General features: G+C 36.2%; 1 protein-coding gene across 1 annotated transcript in view; it reads left to right on the top strand.

The window, feature by feature from the left end:
- Positions 1–19,102, top strand: part of LOC130572640 (guanine nucleotide-binding protein G(i) subunit alpha-1) — a 32,212-nt gene that overhangs the window by 6,368 nt on the left and 6,742 nt on the right. Inside the window, exons 2-5 of the mRNA XM_057364466.1 lie at positions 12,235–12,277; positions 12,353–12,494; positions 16,660–16,817; positions 18,238–18,366. Of these exons, the coding sequence (XP_057220449.1) occupies positions 12,235–12,277; positions 12,353–12,494; positions 16,660–16,817; positions 18,238–18,366 (472 nt within the window). The remainder of the gene's footprint in view (positions 1–12,234; positions 12,278–12,352; positions 12,495–16,659; positions 16,818–18,237; positions 18,367–19,102) is intronic.

Here is a 19,102-nt window from a genome sequence, read left to right as displayed (position 1 = left end):
CTATTCTGAGGCTGAATCTTAGTCATTGTTCAGCTTTTACCTAGGTTTGCTGTGYTGTTTATTCCCTTTGTTTGCTCAGGCTGTTACCTCAGGCTTTGTGTAAATTACACAGTTATTCTGTAAATGGAACTTGGTTGGCTTTACCTGAGAGATTTTGTATCCACAAARTATTGAAGTTGATAAGGTATATAGAGTAGCTGGAAAAATAAGAACTTTGAACTTCTGAGAGTGAAAAGTTTTGAGTGCACTGTTGAGAAAAGTGCAATTTTTGAAGTTGCTTATCATTTCTGAGTGGAAGAATAATTAAGATTTTGAAATTAGRCTGTTAGGACAAAAGTAATCTGGTWTTGTTGAGACACTTTCATCTACCAGGAATTTTTCCTTCTGCAATAAGAAAATTGAACTCCTTTTTTTCTTAATGCTAAATGTTTTGTTTCCCGTGACCATTAAGTAGGAGCAGACAAGGCAAAATAAGATTTTTTTAGTAAGGATGGGAAGTAAAGGAGTGATTTTTATAGACTAATTACCCATTTTGTGACTGCTCGTAGTCCTTTTACAGTACAGATGTAAGAAGCGTTAGAGTTGGAGACTTGAAAGATGTTCCCATCATCATGGGTTTGCCCTTAAGTTTGCAAAGCTGTGGAGTCAACTTCAAGATMTCTGCTTAGAGATCTCTATAGCTTAAAGCTCATAGGCCTAAGTATCACTTCAAGTCACAGAAACTCATATGCACCAATACKTGATTTGAAAAATGTTAGCTGTTGAGGTTGGATTTTGACTGTTTCATTTTGGTTTAACAGCTGGCTACCCCTTCACTTGAAACATATTTCTCTGTTACTTTTTTCAAAGTTACTCTTGGCATAATTCTTCCAGGATCTCAACTGATGGAGCTAATTGACATAAAGCTGTTAAGAACCAATTCTTTAAATAAGAGACTTATTAAGCATGTGATAAGCAAGTAAATTCTTGTTAAACATGTGATAAGCAAGTAAATTGATTTTCTGGCTTTGGTAATCGAAGGGTCATTGAAGCTTTAAATAAAACCACTTCCAGGATGTTTTGGTAACAACTTGATAATCAAGTTGCTGTGTTGACTTACAGATGTATGCTTATATGGGTTCTCTGTATTTATATTTACTGGTACATGTAAACTTCAATATTGTATGTTCCTATACAATTGATACAGAAATTTAAAAATACTTTTTGTGAAGCAGCTTATATAAAGGAATCAACACCATTCAAATATACTGTACTTCAACTTCTGAAATAGACTGTACCTCATTAGTTGTTCATATATTCCTCTTAGAAATCTAGTATTACCTTTGTAGTGAGTAATGTACTTAGCAAAGATACCTGATTAAATCTTYAGTGAAATATAACAGTATCTAGGCAACCAGAATGGATGGGAAGTCTTTACAATCATTGCTCTAAGCAGATTGCTTTTATAGAAGTAATCAATGTACTGCAATGAAAATTCCTGTTGAAATKGTGAAGCAGGTTTCTAATTAATATTGTCTAGAATTTAATATTAACTGTTTCTTGAAATGAAAATACTGTTGGAATCAAATGGSTACCTGTAATCTCATCTTCCTTTTGTGAAATTGGTAAAATAATCTTTGCATGCATCTTTGGGTGCTTTTACGTGGATGAAGCTTTTGTAGTTGTTTGTATTATAATACAAGTTTTTACACATCATGCTTGTAAGGACATTCTAAGTGTTTTTTTGATAGATTCTAGTAAAACTTTCTAAACCTGTATTGGAATGCTGAAAATGAGCAGTGGATGTTGTCTTATAAACAGCAGAGCTATTCTAGAAGCTGTGTCTTGCTAAAAAAGAGTGTTTTTGTAGCATCTGGCTGAATGGCTTTTCCCTCTCTCTGTCACTTGTAAATGCTTAATTCAGATTTGGTTAAATAGTCAAACTGGCTGTCCATAATGGTCTGATGAGGACCTGACTAAAAGTGTGATGAGGAGCAGAGTGTGCTATGCAGGTGGAGTGCTGGAAATGCATGGTAGCAGGTGGAGGGGAAAATAGGTGCAGAATATGATGCTTTCAATTTCTGAATTTCTGTGTCACAGTTCACTGTATCTATCCAGTCTATCTTCAGGACTGTGCTAATTGCAAGTTAGAGGTAGGAGTTTCTTTTCATTCTAAATCCAGGGAGTCTCAGATCTGTGCTTCTTCATTTGATTCTGTTTTGARGGTTGTARGCTTGACAAGATAGAATCCTCTTCTACCTAGCATTTGGTGAGGAATGCGAGATGGTAGCAGGCAAGAAGTACAACTGCCAGCCCAGTTGTCCAAACAACAGTAGASAAGAGAATGGAAGCGATGGTAAAGTTGTAGTAATATTAAAATAGAGTACAGTATGAATGTAGTATTGGAATGCAATTTTTAAATTTGCTATTCCTGGAGATACGGGTCTTGCAGTAAAAAAATTGGGAAAGCAGACAATTGTTTTGAATATTTATAGATTTTATTTAATGAAATGTTATTTTGAATTCTTGTTGATTTCAGGTCTACCAGTAACATTTTATACACTGGTGTACTGAAAAAAGTTGCYAAGTCTCATTGAAGTGCTGTGTGTATTCTTGATGCATTAAATATTTCTTAAAGCATTTTGAAAGTGGATTTGTCAGCTATATGCAGATCCTTAATAAATCCAGTAAACTCTTRGCAAAACCATTATGTACTTTCCAAAGCATATAATGCTTAAGCATAAAGCTCTTAAATCTTTGACAGGGATTCCTTCTAATATGCTTTAGGGCCACAGTGTTAGCTAGCAAAGRCTGTCATCTAATTCCTAGATGAGGGACTATTTACATTATTTTCTCTATCTGCTGTTCTGGAACATTAGAAGCATTTGGAGTTAGGTTTGATCAGCCTTTGGTTACACACTTGTTTGAGGCCTAACAGCTGCTATTTATGTAGGTATCTGTCCTATTCCTTGCTTCTGGGATTATTGGGTGCAACTGTCTCGGAAGGGGTTGAAATTTTTATATACTTCAAAGCTGTCTCAGTTTGATGTGTGACTGGTTAAATACAAATTCTATTTAAACAATAACCCATAAAAGCCAGATTTTTTTGAGTACTGTTCATCTTGCTTGAGGGTAGTTTTGTATGCAAAATGCACGTGCATGTAAGAAAAAAGCATGGTTGACTRTGCTCATGAATTTTCTTTCTTGTTTCAAATATAGATAGGAGTTTTGAAAATGTATTTGAAAAAAGATTGTTCATTGATTATCTGGGATCTTTTTACATTTTAATCTCTATCAATTTAAGTCTGTGCAGATTCTGTTGGAGTTGAAGACATTGCAGTGAATTTAGCTCAGTTATCAATATGCTTATTCTCGTTATTTTTGTAGGTCTTAGTCCTTGAGCTACAGGATGAAAAACATTGTTAAGTTAGGTGTGGATGAATACTGAAAATTCACATGAACTGAAGTTTATTGCTTTGTTTCTACAATAATGGGACAGCCTTTAGTGTGATTGCATTTGCCTTGGTTTAAACCTTGACAGTACTAATTTATTGTATTTGCAAATAAGCCTTAATGTTTTGTGACAAGTAGAGCTTTGAATAAAATCAGTTGAGATTTACATGAGGGATCATTTTCCTATTTTGATAGAAATGCACACAGAGTTTTCTGATTGTCCCAACTCTTTGTACAGTTACATAGTCATATGAGGTAGCTGGGACAGCAAGTTTTGTCAAAATTGTGGATAATACAACAGTAGTGTTGTTCTGAATTGGAAGCAAAGCCTGCAGTGTAAATATGCTGTTAATTCCAAATTCTTTTGTTGTATYTCTCTTCCAGAACAACCTGCATAAAGTACGCCTTTGTTGCAGTGGGGATTTTTTTGCAGCATTTTTGATTGTGATTAATGATAGCCTGCTTAGTAAGTTTGCTCTTGTATCTCTTAACCTGCCATCTTTGCACACCATATACATAGCGTGGTGCACAGTAAAAGGCCACGAAGCAAACCACATTGTCAAGAGCAATGTCWGGGCACTCTGGATTTCTAGAGGTTTATTAGATATATATTTGGAAGTCTGGATGGGGCATGCTGTACTCTGTTGTCAGAAATTGATGGTAACTTTCTTGACAAACACTGTAAGAGTAAAGGAGATGGTTCTTTCTGTTGGAGCAGTTAGCATTTATCTCCTGATTTGGAGATAATATTAATCTGGAGATTCAATAACTGCTCAAACTCATGTTCAAGAAGGTCTTCAATCATGTTCTTTCCTACCATGATTTTAAATTTTGTAGTGATTGTTTCTGAGTGTACTACTTTGTATGGAAGAAAAAAAGCCACTTAATTTTTTTTAAGTGGGAAATTTAAATCTTACTTCARTTTTGTCGAGGAGATCAGTTATTTGCTTTATTGAAGTTCCATTCTAAATCTTACCAAGCTGCTGTCAGTGTTGACATCTTAGATCAACCTGGAGCCACAAATGTTTAGCTGCTGGTGATATTGCATATAGCTGTTGGGCAGCAAGCATGATTACTAAGTGGCTTTTATCTCCAAATGAGTATTATCKCCTGTATTTAATTTCTGGCATAAGTTAGAAGTTTATTTCCAAACCTTTGAGTCTCAGCTTGTCACAGTCCTGCTGGGTTTGGCAGTTCACACGAAGGAAGCTATAATGGCACTGTCCCCGCCTAAGGCGACTATATTGGTTTTTAAGTGATGTTTGTACATTCTGAACAGATAAATCTTTTAAAATCTTTTTTTAATCTTTTAAAAGTAGATTCAATTACACAGTACCACATTTCCTTTGGAAGGCTTCACAAAGTGTCTGAAATATGAATGAGACTTGGCATTGTACTGGTGTTCTCCTTTAGAGTGAGACAGTGAGTTCCCTATACAGTGTGGTCTAAGTGATGCACGTAATGATAAAAGGGTTCCTACTATGTAGCAGTAGCAGCAACTAGTAATTTGAAACAACTGAGGAATATAGGGATGGTTTTGAAGAGCTAGGTAGAATTTATATTCAAATACTGCATTCATTTAATTTTTTTGTGGTACATAATTTCTGCTAAGGTGTCTGCTTATCACGATTGAATTCTAAGCAAAAAAAAAAAAACTTATAAAACTTTTGTCATACAAAGATATGAAGCACTAATTGAAAATTGTAAGTAGCTCAAAACTCAATTTATACTTCTAAAGATAAAGATGTGAGTAGAAGTTATGTTAAGGTTTGCAACATGGAGTCTGTGCCCTCCTTGTTTCACCATAACTGTTTTTTTAGAATTCATTGGGTTCCAGAGATTGTTTCAGTGCTAAACTAATTAAAACTGTCTATCGCCGATTTATGTGTTTGCTCTAGTAATAGCTTAGGTATTTAAGGAACTCAGAGCAGTCTRTTAGACACCTAGACCTGAATAAACATAATAGGATGCTACCACGAGTTAATACTTGATTGCTTCTTGAGACAGCAGTTTATCTTAGCAGTTTTCTTAAATGATGCTTAATTGAAGTCAATAGTCTACAACAAAATAGTCAGACATCTACTAAGAACAATACCAAAGACCTAGSAAAGAAATAATTAGTTGTAATTAATTCTTGATTTGTTAGGGAATTTACAAAAATTGCAGTGGTTTCGGTCTAAATGGTGTTGCTTCTGTAGGACTAAGCATGCAGCTACTGAAACCTTGATCATTATCTCAGATCTTTTATCTGAGTCAGTGCTATAATTTTAGAATCTGTCACTTCTCTGTTTGAACCAATGATGTAATCTGGGATTCACACTCTCTTACTATATGACTAAGTTACTGAAATATTTTCTGCCAGATACTAATCATACAGATTCTTAATTTGTTGAAAGTTTCCTGGCACATTCAAATTCCAGCAGCTGTGGAAATTCCAAAACTAATGCCACCTTAGAAGTAATGAGTACTATCTACTCTTGTTYGACCGTATCAAAGCAGTTGGGAAGGGGAAAAGAGATATTAATCGCCAGGGCAAGCAGCTGCCCCAGAATTAAAAAAAAAAAAAAACCGATGGTGGTGGGTAACTTACTGCTGGGTGGCTTCAAGCAGGGGGATCGGACAAAATAAAAAGAGGCAGATAGGGCAGCGTGGGTGTCAGAGMATGTTTCATTTGGTGTTCAGCCTGTCTGGTGTCTGTAGCAAAGTTTCCACTGTGGGTTTCTCATGCTAACAATTGATGTATTTCGAATATAGTAACACTGATTAGCAGCTTGCATTCCAATTTAAATCTCGTGTCTGGTAATGTATCATGAGGTGATAAATTTAAAAGATTACAGTTCCAAGCTACAAAGCCATGTGTTTTTGTAAGGGATTACTTACCCCATAGCAGATAGAGTAGAAATCACTGGGTATTTAGCTTGTGCTGTGACCAGTGTCAGCTGAGAAGCAGGCACCATTCAGCTTGTGCCTTCTACTGTGAAATACTAGCTTCTGACAGAATTGGATAGCAGAGTTCTGGGGAGAGAACTTTACAGGGCCTGAATCCAAAAATTTACAAGTCAATGTGTATTATTTTAAATTTCACATGTGTCTCTATGCTTAAGTTGATCTGGTCTAAGTGTCCTGTTCTGCAGGCTGAAAAGCTGGCAAACATCTGTTGAAAGTTTTAATTTAATTAACTCTTGTCCATACTTGAATTCTTTTCTAACATACAAGGCTGTTCTACTTCTTTGTAGGTTCTGTTCCTTTSTCTGATTTACTTGGTGTTATTTCCAGGCAGCCCAATTTTTCTCTTTAGTTTTTATCTAACCCTTGAATTTAGTCTTCATTTTTTTTCTGTGTTAGTATTACAAGGAGTGTATTTATTCTATTAGAAATAGTTGCACTTGGCAGTTGGTTTTCTCTAAAGAGGAATATTGAGAGCTTGAAGTTTGCATTGCTTTTTATTTGGTATTTGATCAGTTTCTTCAGTTACCAATTAGCAAATGTGTCACAAATCAGAAATTTTACTGTTAAGATCTTAGCCCTTCTAAGTAGCAGTTTTGGTACTTGGGTGCCTAAACCATTTGTTCCAGAAATTTGTAGTTCTGGTATGCTTGCTATGTAGGCAGTGTGTGGGATAATAAATCATGAGACACTCTGAGTAGTTTTAAGTAACATTTTGCTTACCTGTTAATTTTAATCAAATTATTAAATTCTTCAATTCTTTTAAACACTGACTTGCTCCATTTGGAAAGAATATTCAATCTGTCTAAGATGGTGTTTGCTACAATTTCAYAGTAATGAGTCATAGGGTGATAAAATCCTTTAGGTTGGAAAAGAACCTCAAGATCGAGTCCAACCCAACCTTTAATWTTTTTTTTTTGGTCTAATGGACCAAGTCACAGCTTGGAGAATCAAATATTGCTTTAGCTGTTTCTTAAATTTATTTGAGCTCTGCTTGTCTTGGTTCCTTCAGAGGGAAGATTCAGTGAGACTCATCTGTTAAATGGGATTTTTTTTGAACATGATGATGCTTTGTTTTTTTTGCTATTTCTTAAGTTGAAAGCTGGCTTTGAAAGCAAAATCATAATACAGGCTTGGTCCCTCTTATATAGCTGAACACCAGATTCATCATGCTGTGGATGGTACGGTGTGATTAGTCACAGGCCTGGGTTTATGTGCTGGCTCTGAATTATGCTGAATCCAGGTAAATGACTGCTTTGGATACCAGCTGTGAAAGACTGACAAGTGAAGGTAGAGCCCAAGTATTACACTTTGGTGCAGAAAACCCTTTAGATTATAGTASAATCTATGGGGAAAATGTGAAATTTTGGTATTTAAGTTGGATGTGCATTGCTCCCATACTTTCACGGTATGCATATTGAAGCATAAAGAWCTACCTGCTTTCTGGCAAACAGATGTAGGAACAGTATTAGATTTAGTTCAAGTWATGTTCTTGCTCAACTATGTGGACAAAAGTTTTAAAATTCTTTGCTTTAAATTAGATTTTCGTAGGATGTGTTGCCTTCTTTTTGAGGASCACAAGAAGGATATAACGTGTGCAAGAGAAAGTACTAATTAGTTATTAAAACTTTCATTAATGTAATGATTTAACAGTTAACTTAGGCTTTCATTTAAAAGTAAGCAAATAAAAAAAATGCCTGCAATTCTTTTAAATTCAGAAATTATATGCTTATAGTCTAAGCAGAACTGTGATATCTTTTTAATAATACTTTTGTTATAAATAAATAGTAGCAGAGCCAGTAAGACTGTTCAAATCATTGACAGTAGTGATCTGAAATAAAGTATCACACTTAAATATGAGTTTATGTAAATTAAATACTGCAGTATATTTCTTAATATCTCCAAAATTGCTGTTGAATGCAGGGGATATGCCATCTTCAAGCTATTTGAATAAAAATAAGAATCCAAAGCAAATTATAGTAATTTTATTTATAAAGCTAATCTTTAAACTTCCGTCTGTTAAGCACTAATTGTGCTTAAGTGCATAATTAGCTGTTTTGAGGTTGTTGGTTTGGCTTATAAATGCTTTAGGTGTCTAAATAATAAATGACTTTTGTACTGGTGTCAAATTATTGACAGTAGTGATCTGAAATCAAGTATCACACTTCAATAGAGAGCAATAAATAGCACCATTCACTAGATGATTGAGGAATATACAATCAAATCTGTCTCTCATTTCTATTTATATTGATGTACTTCCATGGCAGCTCAGAGTCTGAGAACTGTTACTACTCTGTAAAGAAACTTGCAGATATATAACRAAGTCTTTTGCTTGGTCATGAAGTAAAGGTGGCATTAAGTAATCTAGACTGATGCTGACAGGCCTTAGCTAACTCAGGTCAGAGCTCMGTGGTTCCTCTTGGTGCCAGCACTCATTCTATGGTGTTGGAGGAAGGAAAGTGTAGTCACAACAGTAACTGTGCTGGGGAGGAGGTGGGACAACTTTTGACAGCTAGTCTGAAATTGGGCTGAGCATGTCTTGAAGCTATGTATTTGGTTTAATAAGAGGAATATTCCAAAAGCATCTCTATACAGTATACAAGTATAGAAATATACTATGCAGAATATTATACAGAAATGAAATAATTAAGTTGGCCTCTAGAGGTCATCTAGTTTAGCCCTTGTCTCAAAGCCAGGCTAACATCAAAATAGATAAGGTCACTCAGAGCCTYGTCTGGTTGGATCTTGAAGATCTCCAAAGCTGAGTTTGTATTTCCGTTATGTGCAGGGCAACCTCGTCCATGSAATAGGTTCCTTTCACATCCCTCCTTTATATCTGTGAAATTGCCTCGCTAGAGGTTCTCGATTGCCTCACRTCTTTTTATTGTGTAGATGTGGCACATTTACTTCTGCTTTAAGCTGTCTTAAGTGGATGTAATGGAGAGGACAGAAATTGTGCAGACATCCAACCTTCTTCCCCTACCCCAGTCCTTCTATGACTAAAAAACCCAGTTCCTTGTAGCTTTTCCTTCATTGTCATGTGCCCTCTAAACAACTAAGTGACCTTCAACTGTTTTTTGTCTAATTTGTCAGTATCTCATTCACTGGGTGCTGAGGGGGAGAACTGTATACAGTACTCAGATACAGCAATGAATGCTGACTGCTGGGGAAGAACAACRTCCTTTGACTTGTCTGCACTTTTGCCAGTGCAGCAGTGGAAGCTGTTGACCAGGTTTAACCCAAACATCCACAYAGCTGTGCGATCACTCTCCCTTGGGATAAGGAAACAATAGAAGCAAGACAAGAAGACTTATGGATCAAGATAATGATGTTTTAATAGGGAAAGCCACAGMTTGCACACACTAGCCAAGCAAAAAGAATTCCTTCCCTCCTCCCTGGGAGGCAGGTGTTTGGCTGCTTCCTGGAAAGCAGGGCCTCAGCATGCATAATGGTTGTTTGGAAAGAATCATAGAATTGTTTAGTTTGGGAAAAGCCTGTAATGTTATTGTGTCCAGCACTTCCAGGTCCACCACTAACCATGTCTCCAGCTGGTACATCTAGATTTTAACTACCTCCAGGAATGGTGATTCCCCTGGGCAGCCTTTTTCAGTGCTTGACAACACTTATGGTRAAGAAATTTTTCCTAGCAGCCAGTGTTAGTCTCTCTCATGGTGCAACCTAAAGCCATTTACTATTGTCCTGTTGCTTATTTCCTAGGAAAAGAGACTGACATCACCTGTCTACAAACTCCATTAAGACAGTTGTACAAAGTGTTGAGGTCTCCCCTGAGCCTCCTTTTCTCTATGTTAAACAACCCCAGCTCCCTCAGCTGCTCCTTTATGAATTGAGCCCCAGATCCTTTACCATAACCACATTTCCAAAAGTTATAGCAAACAAAGGTTCAGGCAAACACTATAACAACAAATAACTACCCCTCCTCCTTCCTTCCCTGAGTTTTAACTGCTCAGCATGAYATCATGTTGTATGGAATATCCCTTTGGTTGGCTTTGGTCAGCTGTCCTGGCTGGGTCCCTTCTCATGTCCAGACCCAGCCTACTCACTAGGGACATGGTGGAAAAGAGAGAGTGCCCCTTGATTCTGCACGCACATTTTTCAGCAATAAGGAAAAGCATCCGTTTCTCTTATTAATGAGTGTTACCAACGCTGGTTTAGCTACAAATCYCAAGCACATCTCCATGAGGGCTGCTGTGAAGAGTTTACTGTGTCCCAGACAGATCCAGTGCAGCAGCCTGAAATGTGGTTGACCCTTATTGCCACATGATGCCACTGCTGACTCTTCAGTTTGTTGAGCCTCACAGCTGTGTTTTACATGATTGTTCCCTAACCCATCCRTCCCAAATCTGATGTGCTGGATGTGTTATTCTGTGCCACTTGCAAGACTTCACAGTCATCTCTGTTCACTGTCATGAGATTCCTGTCAGCTCAGTCCTCTAAAATGTTGAGGACCTTCTGAGTAGCGCCTGTTTTCTAACACTGTAACCACTTCCTGGCCTCCCAGGCTGATGTCATCTGCAAATTTGATGTGGGAGCAGTCTACCTTCACTTTCAAGTCATTGGTGAAGATTCTGAACTGTTTTAGCCCAGTAGCGCCTGCCGGAGACTGCCTAAATGCCTCCCAGTTAGGTTTGTGAACCATGGACACAAGCCATTAAGTGTGGCTGGCTGGGCAGATTTTCAGACACACTGAAGTTGGAAGATAWCCATCTTGGTGCAAGAGATGCCATAGAAGGTTGCATCGGAAACCTTATTAGAGGCAAATTGTATCTATTAGTGTCCTTCACTCCCAAATCCGCCTTTTTCCTCATGAATATGTATTAAGTCTAGTTTGTACTCTGTAACCCATGTTGGCAAGTCTGGATAACCTTTATTTTGTCCAAGATGAAGTTGACTGTCRTGTTTCAGGTTCTCTTTGCCTTCTTTATGGAAATGAATAAGTATAGCCTTTATCAATGCCTTTCTGTGGCCAGAGTTTTCTTTGGTTATATTGGAGTTGCACAGTGGGTGATCTCTCTGTTGTAGAAATACCTGCACACTGAATGAAGATTGTACTCACTTCTGMAAAGCTGTGCTGAGCAACAGGAACTGTAAGAGAAAGACTTCAGCACAAACCTCAGACAAACTGGGAGTGTGCTATCTAAAGGGATAAGACCACTGCTGTAAGAGTTCCATGTATTTTTTAGAGGAAGAAGCAGACTAAAGATAGATTGTTGAGACTGCAAAAACTGCATCTTTTTATGTCTGTTTGCRGAGATATTGTTTTTCTAAGCTTTGTATTTTAACATAGGGTTTTTTGTTGTTGTCTGTAAGCACTAAAAATAGTATCAGGTTGACTGGCAAACCTCTTKCCATCTATTCTAACAAAAAGTGGGCTGACTCTTGGTTTATTCATGCAAGGTTCAAAAGATGATTACAAGGACTAAAGTCTTGAAGAGTTTTAAGGTGTTCATTTGCAATATGGAAGACCATTAATACAGTGTGAAGAAGGTATTTCTGTTGGGGTTTGATTAAAAAGGCAGTTAGAGGAATTAAGCTTCAGATCCCGTTGAAGTTAAGCAACTTCTCATCTGTTCGCATTAGAAACACCAGCAGACTGTAAAGATTATGCTCACTTCTGTAAAAAGAAAAGGCTCTTGACAACTGAATGATTTGTTCTTAAAATGGCTTGATTTTGAAATTTCCATTTAAAGATGCATTTTTATATTAAAAATCAGTTTGTAACATGTTCTTTTACCTATTGAAGGTTTTTGTGTTTATTAGATACTTGAAGTGTAGAAATAAAACATGTTTTCWAAGATTAGTAGAAGTCTAACAAATTTTCACACATTTATTTTTCAGGAGCTGGTGAATCGGGGAAAAGCACAATTGTCAAGCAAATGAAGTAAGTGTAGTGAAATACTATGAAAGACAATTTTTTAAATTTGAATAGGGAATTAATTTTTGTTTTCTTCCATAGGATTATCCATGAAGCTGGTTATTCAGAAGAAGAATGTAAACAGTACAAAGCTGTTGTCTACAGTAACACCATTCAGTCCATTATTGCTATCATTAGAGCAATGGGGAGGTTGAAGATAGACTTTGGTGATCCAATCAGGGCTGTGAGTATTGAAGTAAACACACAGACATACAGCTGAAATATCCATTCTATTCTTTCAGAAATTTTCTTTGTAAGGTATTTGAAAACTTGCCTTTGGTCTTTACGTGGCCAGGTGACCTGTGGAGCACTGGGGTTGATTCACAGTGACTGTTTGGTTTAGATATTATTTTCTGAATTCTGTCTAAATTTGGAGAACTAAATATCTGAGTCTTAGGGAGTCTATAGTCTTGTCTCTGTATGGACTTGTAGGCTGTTAGGTCATTTAAGTTAGATATCTTCAGATTCCTGAAAAAACACAGCTTAAACAGGGAGGCATGTAGCTACTTCTGTACTGTACTGTCTGGCATTTCTCTATCAGGTCATAGGAACAGCAGTACCTGAGACATTGCCAGCCTCTGAGCTGGATCCTGTTTTCCAGTGCTGAGGACTTTATTTTACTCAAAGCAGAGGCATGGGCATGGATCTGCTGCTGGGACCCCATTWTTTTATCATGCCCATCTTGGGATTTTTCTCAATAAATGAGACTTTGCTAAGCTGTTCTGCACGTTTTCCATCTTATTTCATGTAATGTCCCACATGCAAACCTATGATAAGTTTATTTGCCACTCCACCAGTTATCTCTATTCATAATCCTATGCTTTTACCTCTYGTGATCCTGATTACATCCATGTTTGGTCAAGCAGGTGGATGCTTGGAATATCTGTAAAATGCTCAGTTTWAGTGGTTTTGCTTGTCTTCCCATTACAGGACTGTGTACAGTCTGTGCTGCAATGCTGGAATTGATCCCCAAAGTTGTTAGTCTGAATAGCAGTTAAACTTGGTTCTGGATGTATGCTTTTATCTCCTTCCCATAGAAATCAATGTCACAGTGCAGAATGCTCACCAGTACTAGTTTTGAAGCAGGAGCTTGTCGCACTGGAGCAGCCTCACAGGAAAGATAGAGGAAAGGTTTTGCTGTTCATGTATTGAAATAAATATGTAAGGTAGTCAGGAAGTTATTTTGTCATATGTTCTTTCCATCACTTTAAGATGAATTTAGAGTTTAGGATGAGAGGAGRGTCTTTAAAAAGAAACAGGATGTAGATTCTTCATTCTTGACAGTCTTGTGTTCAAGATTTTGTTGGTGTCTTGAAAAGCATTTTATAAATGTTACAGAGTATTCATTCAGTAACCTTAAAATGAAGTATGTATGGTTGTCATAAGGAAGACATTTGTAAGATTATGTATAGTGAGTCATAAAGTTGTATCTGAAATCTAAATCTGATTCACAGTTAGCCTATTATAGCTATTATTTTGTGTACATGTGTTAATTCTGTCTGATGTCTTTTCAGTTGTAAGCATAACTAGTAAAAGCTTCAGTTTCATTGGTTATTCCTTTCTACATTTGCTCTCATGTTTGCTGTAGTCTGCCCTTAAGACCAAAGTTTTGCAGAGCATCGACAATATTTCATTGCTTGTTAGTTCAGTGTTTGTGCCGTCCTCTCTGGAGTCTGGCAGTTAATGTTGGAAAGAGGCAGATGGTAGACTTGTGTTACTAAATGCGTAGTAAGAGAAAACAGAGGAGGAGTAAATTTAGGTGTTAGCGGATAAAATGACTAACAAGAAGATTCTGAGGGCTATGTTATATATGATGTCAGTTTTAAGYTGTCTGAGTTTCTCAGATTTAGAGAGCTATATAAATGATGAGGCAAACTTCTGTCAGGAATAATCTTAAAATAGCTGTCCGTTGCTTTGCATTTAGTCAGGTTTTGGTAGTCCAAATTTCTTTTTTTTTTCAGAGCAGCATTGCTATGGAACATTAGCACTAGATGTTAGTACTAGTATGTTTATACCTCAGATATTTTCAATTTTATTATATTTTCTTTTATTTTTGTTGTCTCTTGGTGGGGGGGGGAAGCTCAACATGGTAACTCCTGGTGCGAACCATTTCAGTCAGATTATTTTCCTTAAATTTCTGAGGGTATTACTCTAAATGGGCTAGGATCTTTTTGAAAATCATATACTCTTATTTTTGTCACGAGACTAATGATCAAGCAGTGAGTTAAACATWCTCTTTTTTCAAGAATCTTTTTACTGAATCAAGGGAGCACAGATGACAGTCAGCAGCTTCAGCAATGGTCAGTTTTAAATCGGGTGCTACAGGATAGTTCAAGTAGAAASTGTGTTTTGAGAACCATTTAGTGAATGTGCTTCAAAGGGCTAGGGACCACTTTCTAAATGTGATATTTGCTCTAGTTAGAGAGATGTTTGTGTTAGTTTTTTTACATTACCTCATGTATGGAATCTGATTARAAAGAATGACACCTGTAGAGGAAGCTGCCACATTTCATTGTAACTAAGGGAAAGTATCTAGCATTGATTAATGATGAAAAAAGGACTTGATCATTGCATACGGCCTCACTTGTGTCTGTGGTAGTTGCTCTCTTTAGTAAAAGGAAGATGGSGTAATACAGATGGGGTTAATGAAAAAGATTTTCTGCTTTTATGAATTTTAGATCCCTACATTTTCATCCACAAACAATATTCAAGACCAGAATTGTCATTCAGGTTTTCTTTTATGCAGGCATAGTGCGCAAATTAAAGTCCCTGAGATATGACTATCCAACCCTTGTATCTTTACTGCTCTGGGTTTTTTATGTAATTATTATTGCAATACATTAAATTTCTATTTATCCACAATTTGTCCTGTGTATGTATAGTGATCAGTATTTTTGTTTGACAAATATTCTTTTAGATTTCCACCTATTCTACCTTTCAAAAGACATCAGATACCTGTTCTTCATATGTGTACCTGCAAATGTACATGTATGTTTAAATCTCTTCAGGTTTGCCTTGARTTCACTGGAGTGTCAGCCTTTTGTTTTCAGCCTCTGAAACTCAGTATTATTCAATCCATCTGTAAACAATTTCCCTGTTAGCTCACGTAATCTTGGATTATTTAGGTCTGCAGTGGACAGTATCTTTAGAACAATCACTACTTTCTGTCCTTATCCTGAAAATGTTTTTTTTTTTTCTCTCTGCTTAGTGTTTTAACAGCAAAGTGACAAWTTTTTTTACAGGTTTGCATCTCTGTTCTTTATGTACAGTTTTGTGAGAATAACCTTGTATGTTGCTTTTAAAAATCCTCCTCTTTCTTGAAATACTTTCAGTTCCCAGCTGATGTGTCTAAGTCTCTTTTTTCTCCTTCCTCCTTTCCAGATTCATTGTTCTTTTTCCTTTAATTACTGGACAAACAGTACATGCTGTGGGTAGTAGTTACAAGCTGATTTTTCTGGCTGACGTACCTTGGCATTTGATTATATTCTGTTAATAACAAGGTCAAGCAGCTATCCACAGGAGAGTACTAATGTGGATCTGCCCTATACCCATCTGCTTTCTTTTTTCCAGTGCCTTACAGGTCTAACATTAAGTTTCCTTGCTCAGTCAGAATTGGATGTCACTGGTCAACTGGTCAAATTCTGTGAAAGGGGAGTGGTGGCTTTACATCCACTACTCCATTAGCCTCACTCTCAAACCCAGTTATTACATACAGTTTTAAAATCCATAATTTGCTCTTAAAAACCTTGATGTTTTCTTGATATTGCATTACCAAGAAAACCTGGTCTCTGCAGAATAATTAAGACAATGGATATTTGCAGCTGATTTATCTGGAAAGGTTTTAGGAAATATTTTTCTAATTCCTGATGCATGATTTGGGTAGAAGTGATTATTTGYCACTTTCAAAGTTGTAATTAATTAAAATGAATTAATTTGTTTTCTTCAGTTACTCGATACGAATCTTCACTTCTGAAGGGGTTAGTCTGTATTGTCACCATTTTCTCCAGTGAGTGGTATTTTGTGAGCAAATATGGTTAACTTAAGGTTTGAGCACAAAATATTTTACTACTGTTTATAAAAACTTTGCTCAAGCTGTAAACACACAAGAAGAAACTTTATCAGCTAATGAGAAATTCAGTTTTCTAGTCTTTTTCTGTTGTTGAAAATGTAGAAATTAATATCCAATGCAGAACACTAAAATTAATTGTTTTTCTTTCACACTGTTTTGTTTGGTTACATTCACATTTACCAGGTTAAGTAACACATTTGCTGAATATAGTTCTTAGGCGATAATACTTCTGTTGTGTTTCTCAATATTTCTCTCTATGCTTTGTGTTTACATCCTAAAGGATGATGCTCGTCAGCTCTTTGTGTTGGCTGGAGCAGCAGAAGAAGGATTTATGACTTCAGAGCTTGCTGGAGTTATCAAGAGGCTGTGGAAAGACAGTGGGGTTCAAGCTTGTTTCAACAGATCTCGAGAATACCAGCTCAATGACTCTGCTGCCTAGTAAGTACAGTGTGACAGACAAGATTCTCTTTGCCTTCTAACTAGTAGCTAAAAAAGTATAAGGTGTYATCTTTTGACAAATTCTGCTCCCACGTAGATGGAAACTACAGAAATATCTGGACAAAGATAATGTCTGCCTGGGTCAAAATGCTGCAACAAAGCTTTGAGGTTGGAAAAGAAGAGGTATAGTGTAATTATGAGCTTATCATGTTCTGACCAGGTGTTTTCTCCTTAAGGAGACAAAAATTGCTTTAAGGTTCTTAAATAGCATTTCTATTAGAAAAACATGACTGAAGTACCTTTACATTAACTAAACATGTCCAAAAAATGTAATGACATAATCTGTACATGTATTACCAAGGATACTACTTTYGTGTTCATAATGAAATTTTTTCCTATTTCAACACTGCTACGCTTTCATTCTTAATTAATGGTCTCTTGGAAATGTGTTGAGCCAAGAAACAATTAGAATATATCTTTTATGCCAGGGCAGTTCAGTAAGAAAATAAGACATTAATAAAGAATGGCAATAGCAGTGATACTGCCTTATAGTGCAATTTTTTTAAACTTTATAATTTTGAAGTATTCTGTAGTGCTTGAAGTTGTTTCTCATTTGTATAAACTTTCTTCCATATGGAGAACTTCATTTGGAGATTCACATACTCTCCTGTGGTAACCTCCTGTGTTCTATTTTGTTGTTCTAGACAATTCTGCCTCAGGTTTCATAAGAAAACATTTCTTCTAGCCRTATAAATGTATCTGTAAAATTGTTAACTTGTTACATAGAAAATAGAACATAATGCCTTCCCTGTTTACTATATAGATACAAGTAAGGGTTGTATGGTTTTTGGAAACACTGGACTTGGCCTACATTGCAGGAATTTTGGCAATGAAAGCATGTTAATTTAAAAAAAAATCTACGATTAGAAAGTCTCAATAGAAAGTTAATTGTTATGTATTAGGCATTTTCCTACACRCATAAATTCTTGCCAAAACACTGAGTTATTCTTTTCATATCTGTTATCAAATAGAGATAGGCTATGGTTATGGTTCAAAGTAGCTGCAGTTCAGTGGGTTACAAAGATTAAGATGTTYTCTAATTAGTTCAAATAACATTGATGTATATGGAGCCGTGTTTGTGTTTTGGATTTTCTAAAGAAGAATTCTTTGTAGTGGAATAAATGGGATAAGTCATCTTTTGTCTAGGATGAAATGGATGAAATATTGTATCTCTAAAGCTTATTTTTTTCTAAAAAAACTTGGAAATTTGAGGGATATTGTGTGTCTTTTGTGTCTCAGAGAAAACTGTTTTATAAAATTCAAGTACAATGTAATGAATGGACYTTGAACTGTAATTCTTTTTAACTATTTTGTTGGTGTTTTATGAATAACTGAAAGCAGCGTTTGTTTTTACCTTTAGTTACTTGAATGACTTGGACAGGATAGCACAAACCAGCTACATTCCAACTCAACAGGACGTTCTCAGGACTAGAGTGAAAACTACAGGAATAGTGGAAACTCACTTTACKTTCAAAGATCTTCATTTTAAGTATGTAAATCATGCTGCATGGTCATCTGTCCATTAAAGTTCCTGTAAAATTATAGAATATGGCATTCAATGGTGTAATTTAACAAATTTGTCTAATCACAAGTTTGATTATTTCCGTCCAATTTTTAATGAAAAAAAAGAAAATTCCCTTGCTTCACTCAATTTTCTGATATCATGTGAGAGTTGTTGAAGCTCCAATAAATGTTTTGCTTTTATTGAAAATGTTTTGTTAGGATGCTGTTGATATAAATTAAATCTCAAAACAAAATATTGCATTTTCTGCTGTGTTAGATAGTTGTTCTGTTGGATTCCTGTTTTAAATTCTGTTGGAGAACTGGAGGCTTATAAAAGTTTGCTAGTGTTGTGTGGAAGAATAAATCTATTTTCCTGAAGAGCTGAATTAMGGTAGAATTTTAGAGATGAAAGAATGTAACTTACGTTTTTTTGTGGTGCAGGATTTATAAAATAGTATTCTGAGCATTTTGTGTCCAAAAACATAGAGTCATAGAATGGTTTGGGTTGGAAGGGACCTTAATGAGCATCTAGTTCTAACCCTGCTGCAGTGTAAAGGGAAATGCCTCCACTAGACCAGTTTGCTCAAAGTCCCATCCAACCTGACCTTGAGCAGGGTTGAGGCATCCATAACTTCGCTGGACATCTTGTTCCAGTGCCGCATCACGCTCACAGTAAAGGATTTCTTCCTAATATCTAATCTAAACCYRCTGTATTTCACTTT

This window comes from Malurus melanocephalus, unplaced genomic scaffold, assembly GCF_030028575.1.
Source record: "Malurus melanocephalus ecotype Western Australia unplaced genomic scaffold, MMel_1.1 scaffold_39, whole genome shotgun sequence".
NCBI classification, from domain to species: Eukaryota; Metazoa; Chordata; class Aves; order Passeriformes; family Maluridae; genus Malurus; species Malurus melanocephalus.
This window is presented reverse-complemented; position numbering and strand designations above follow the sequence as displayed.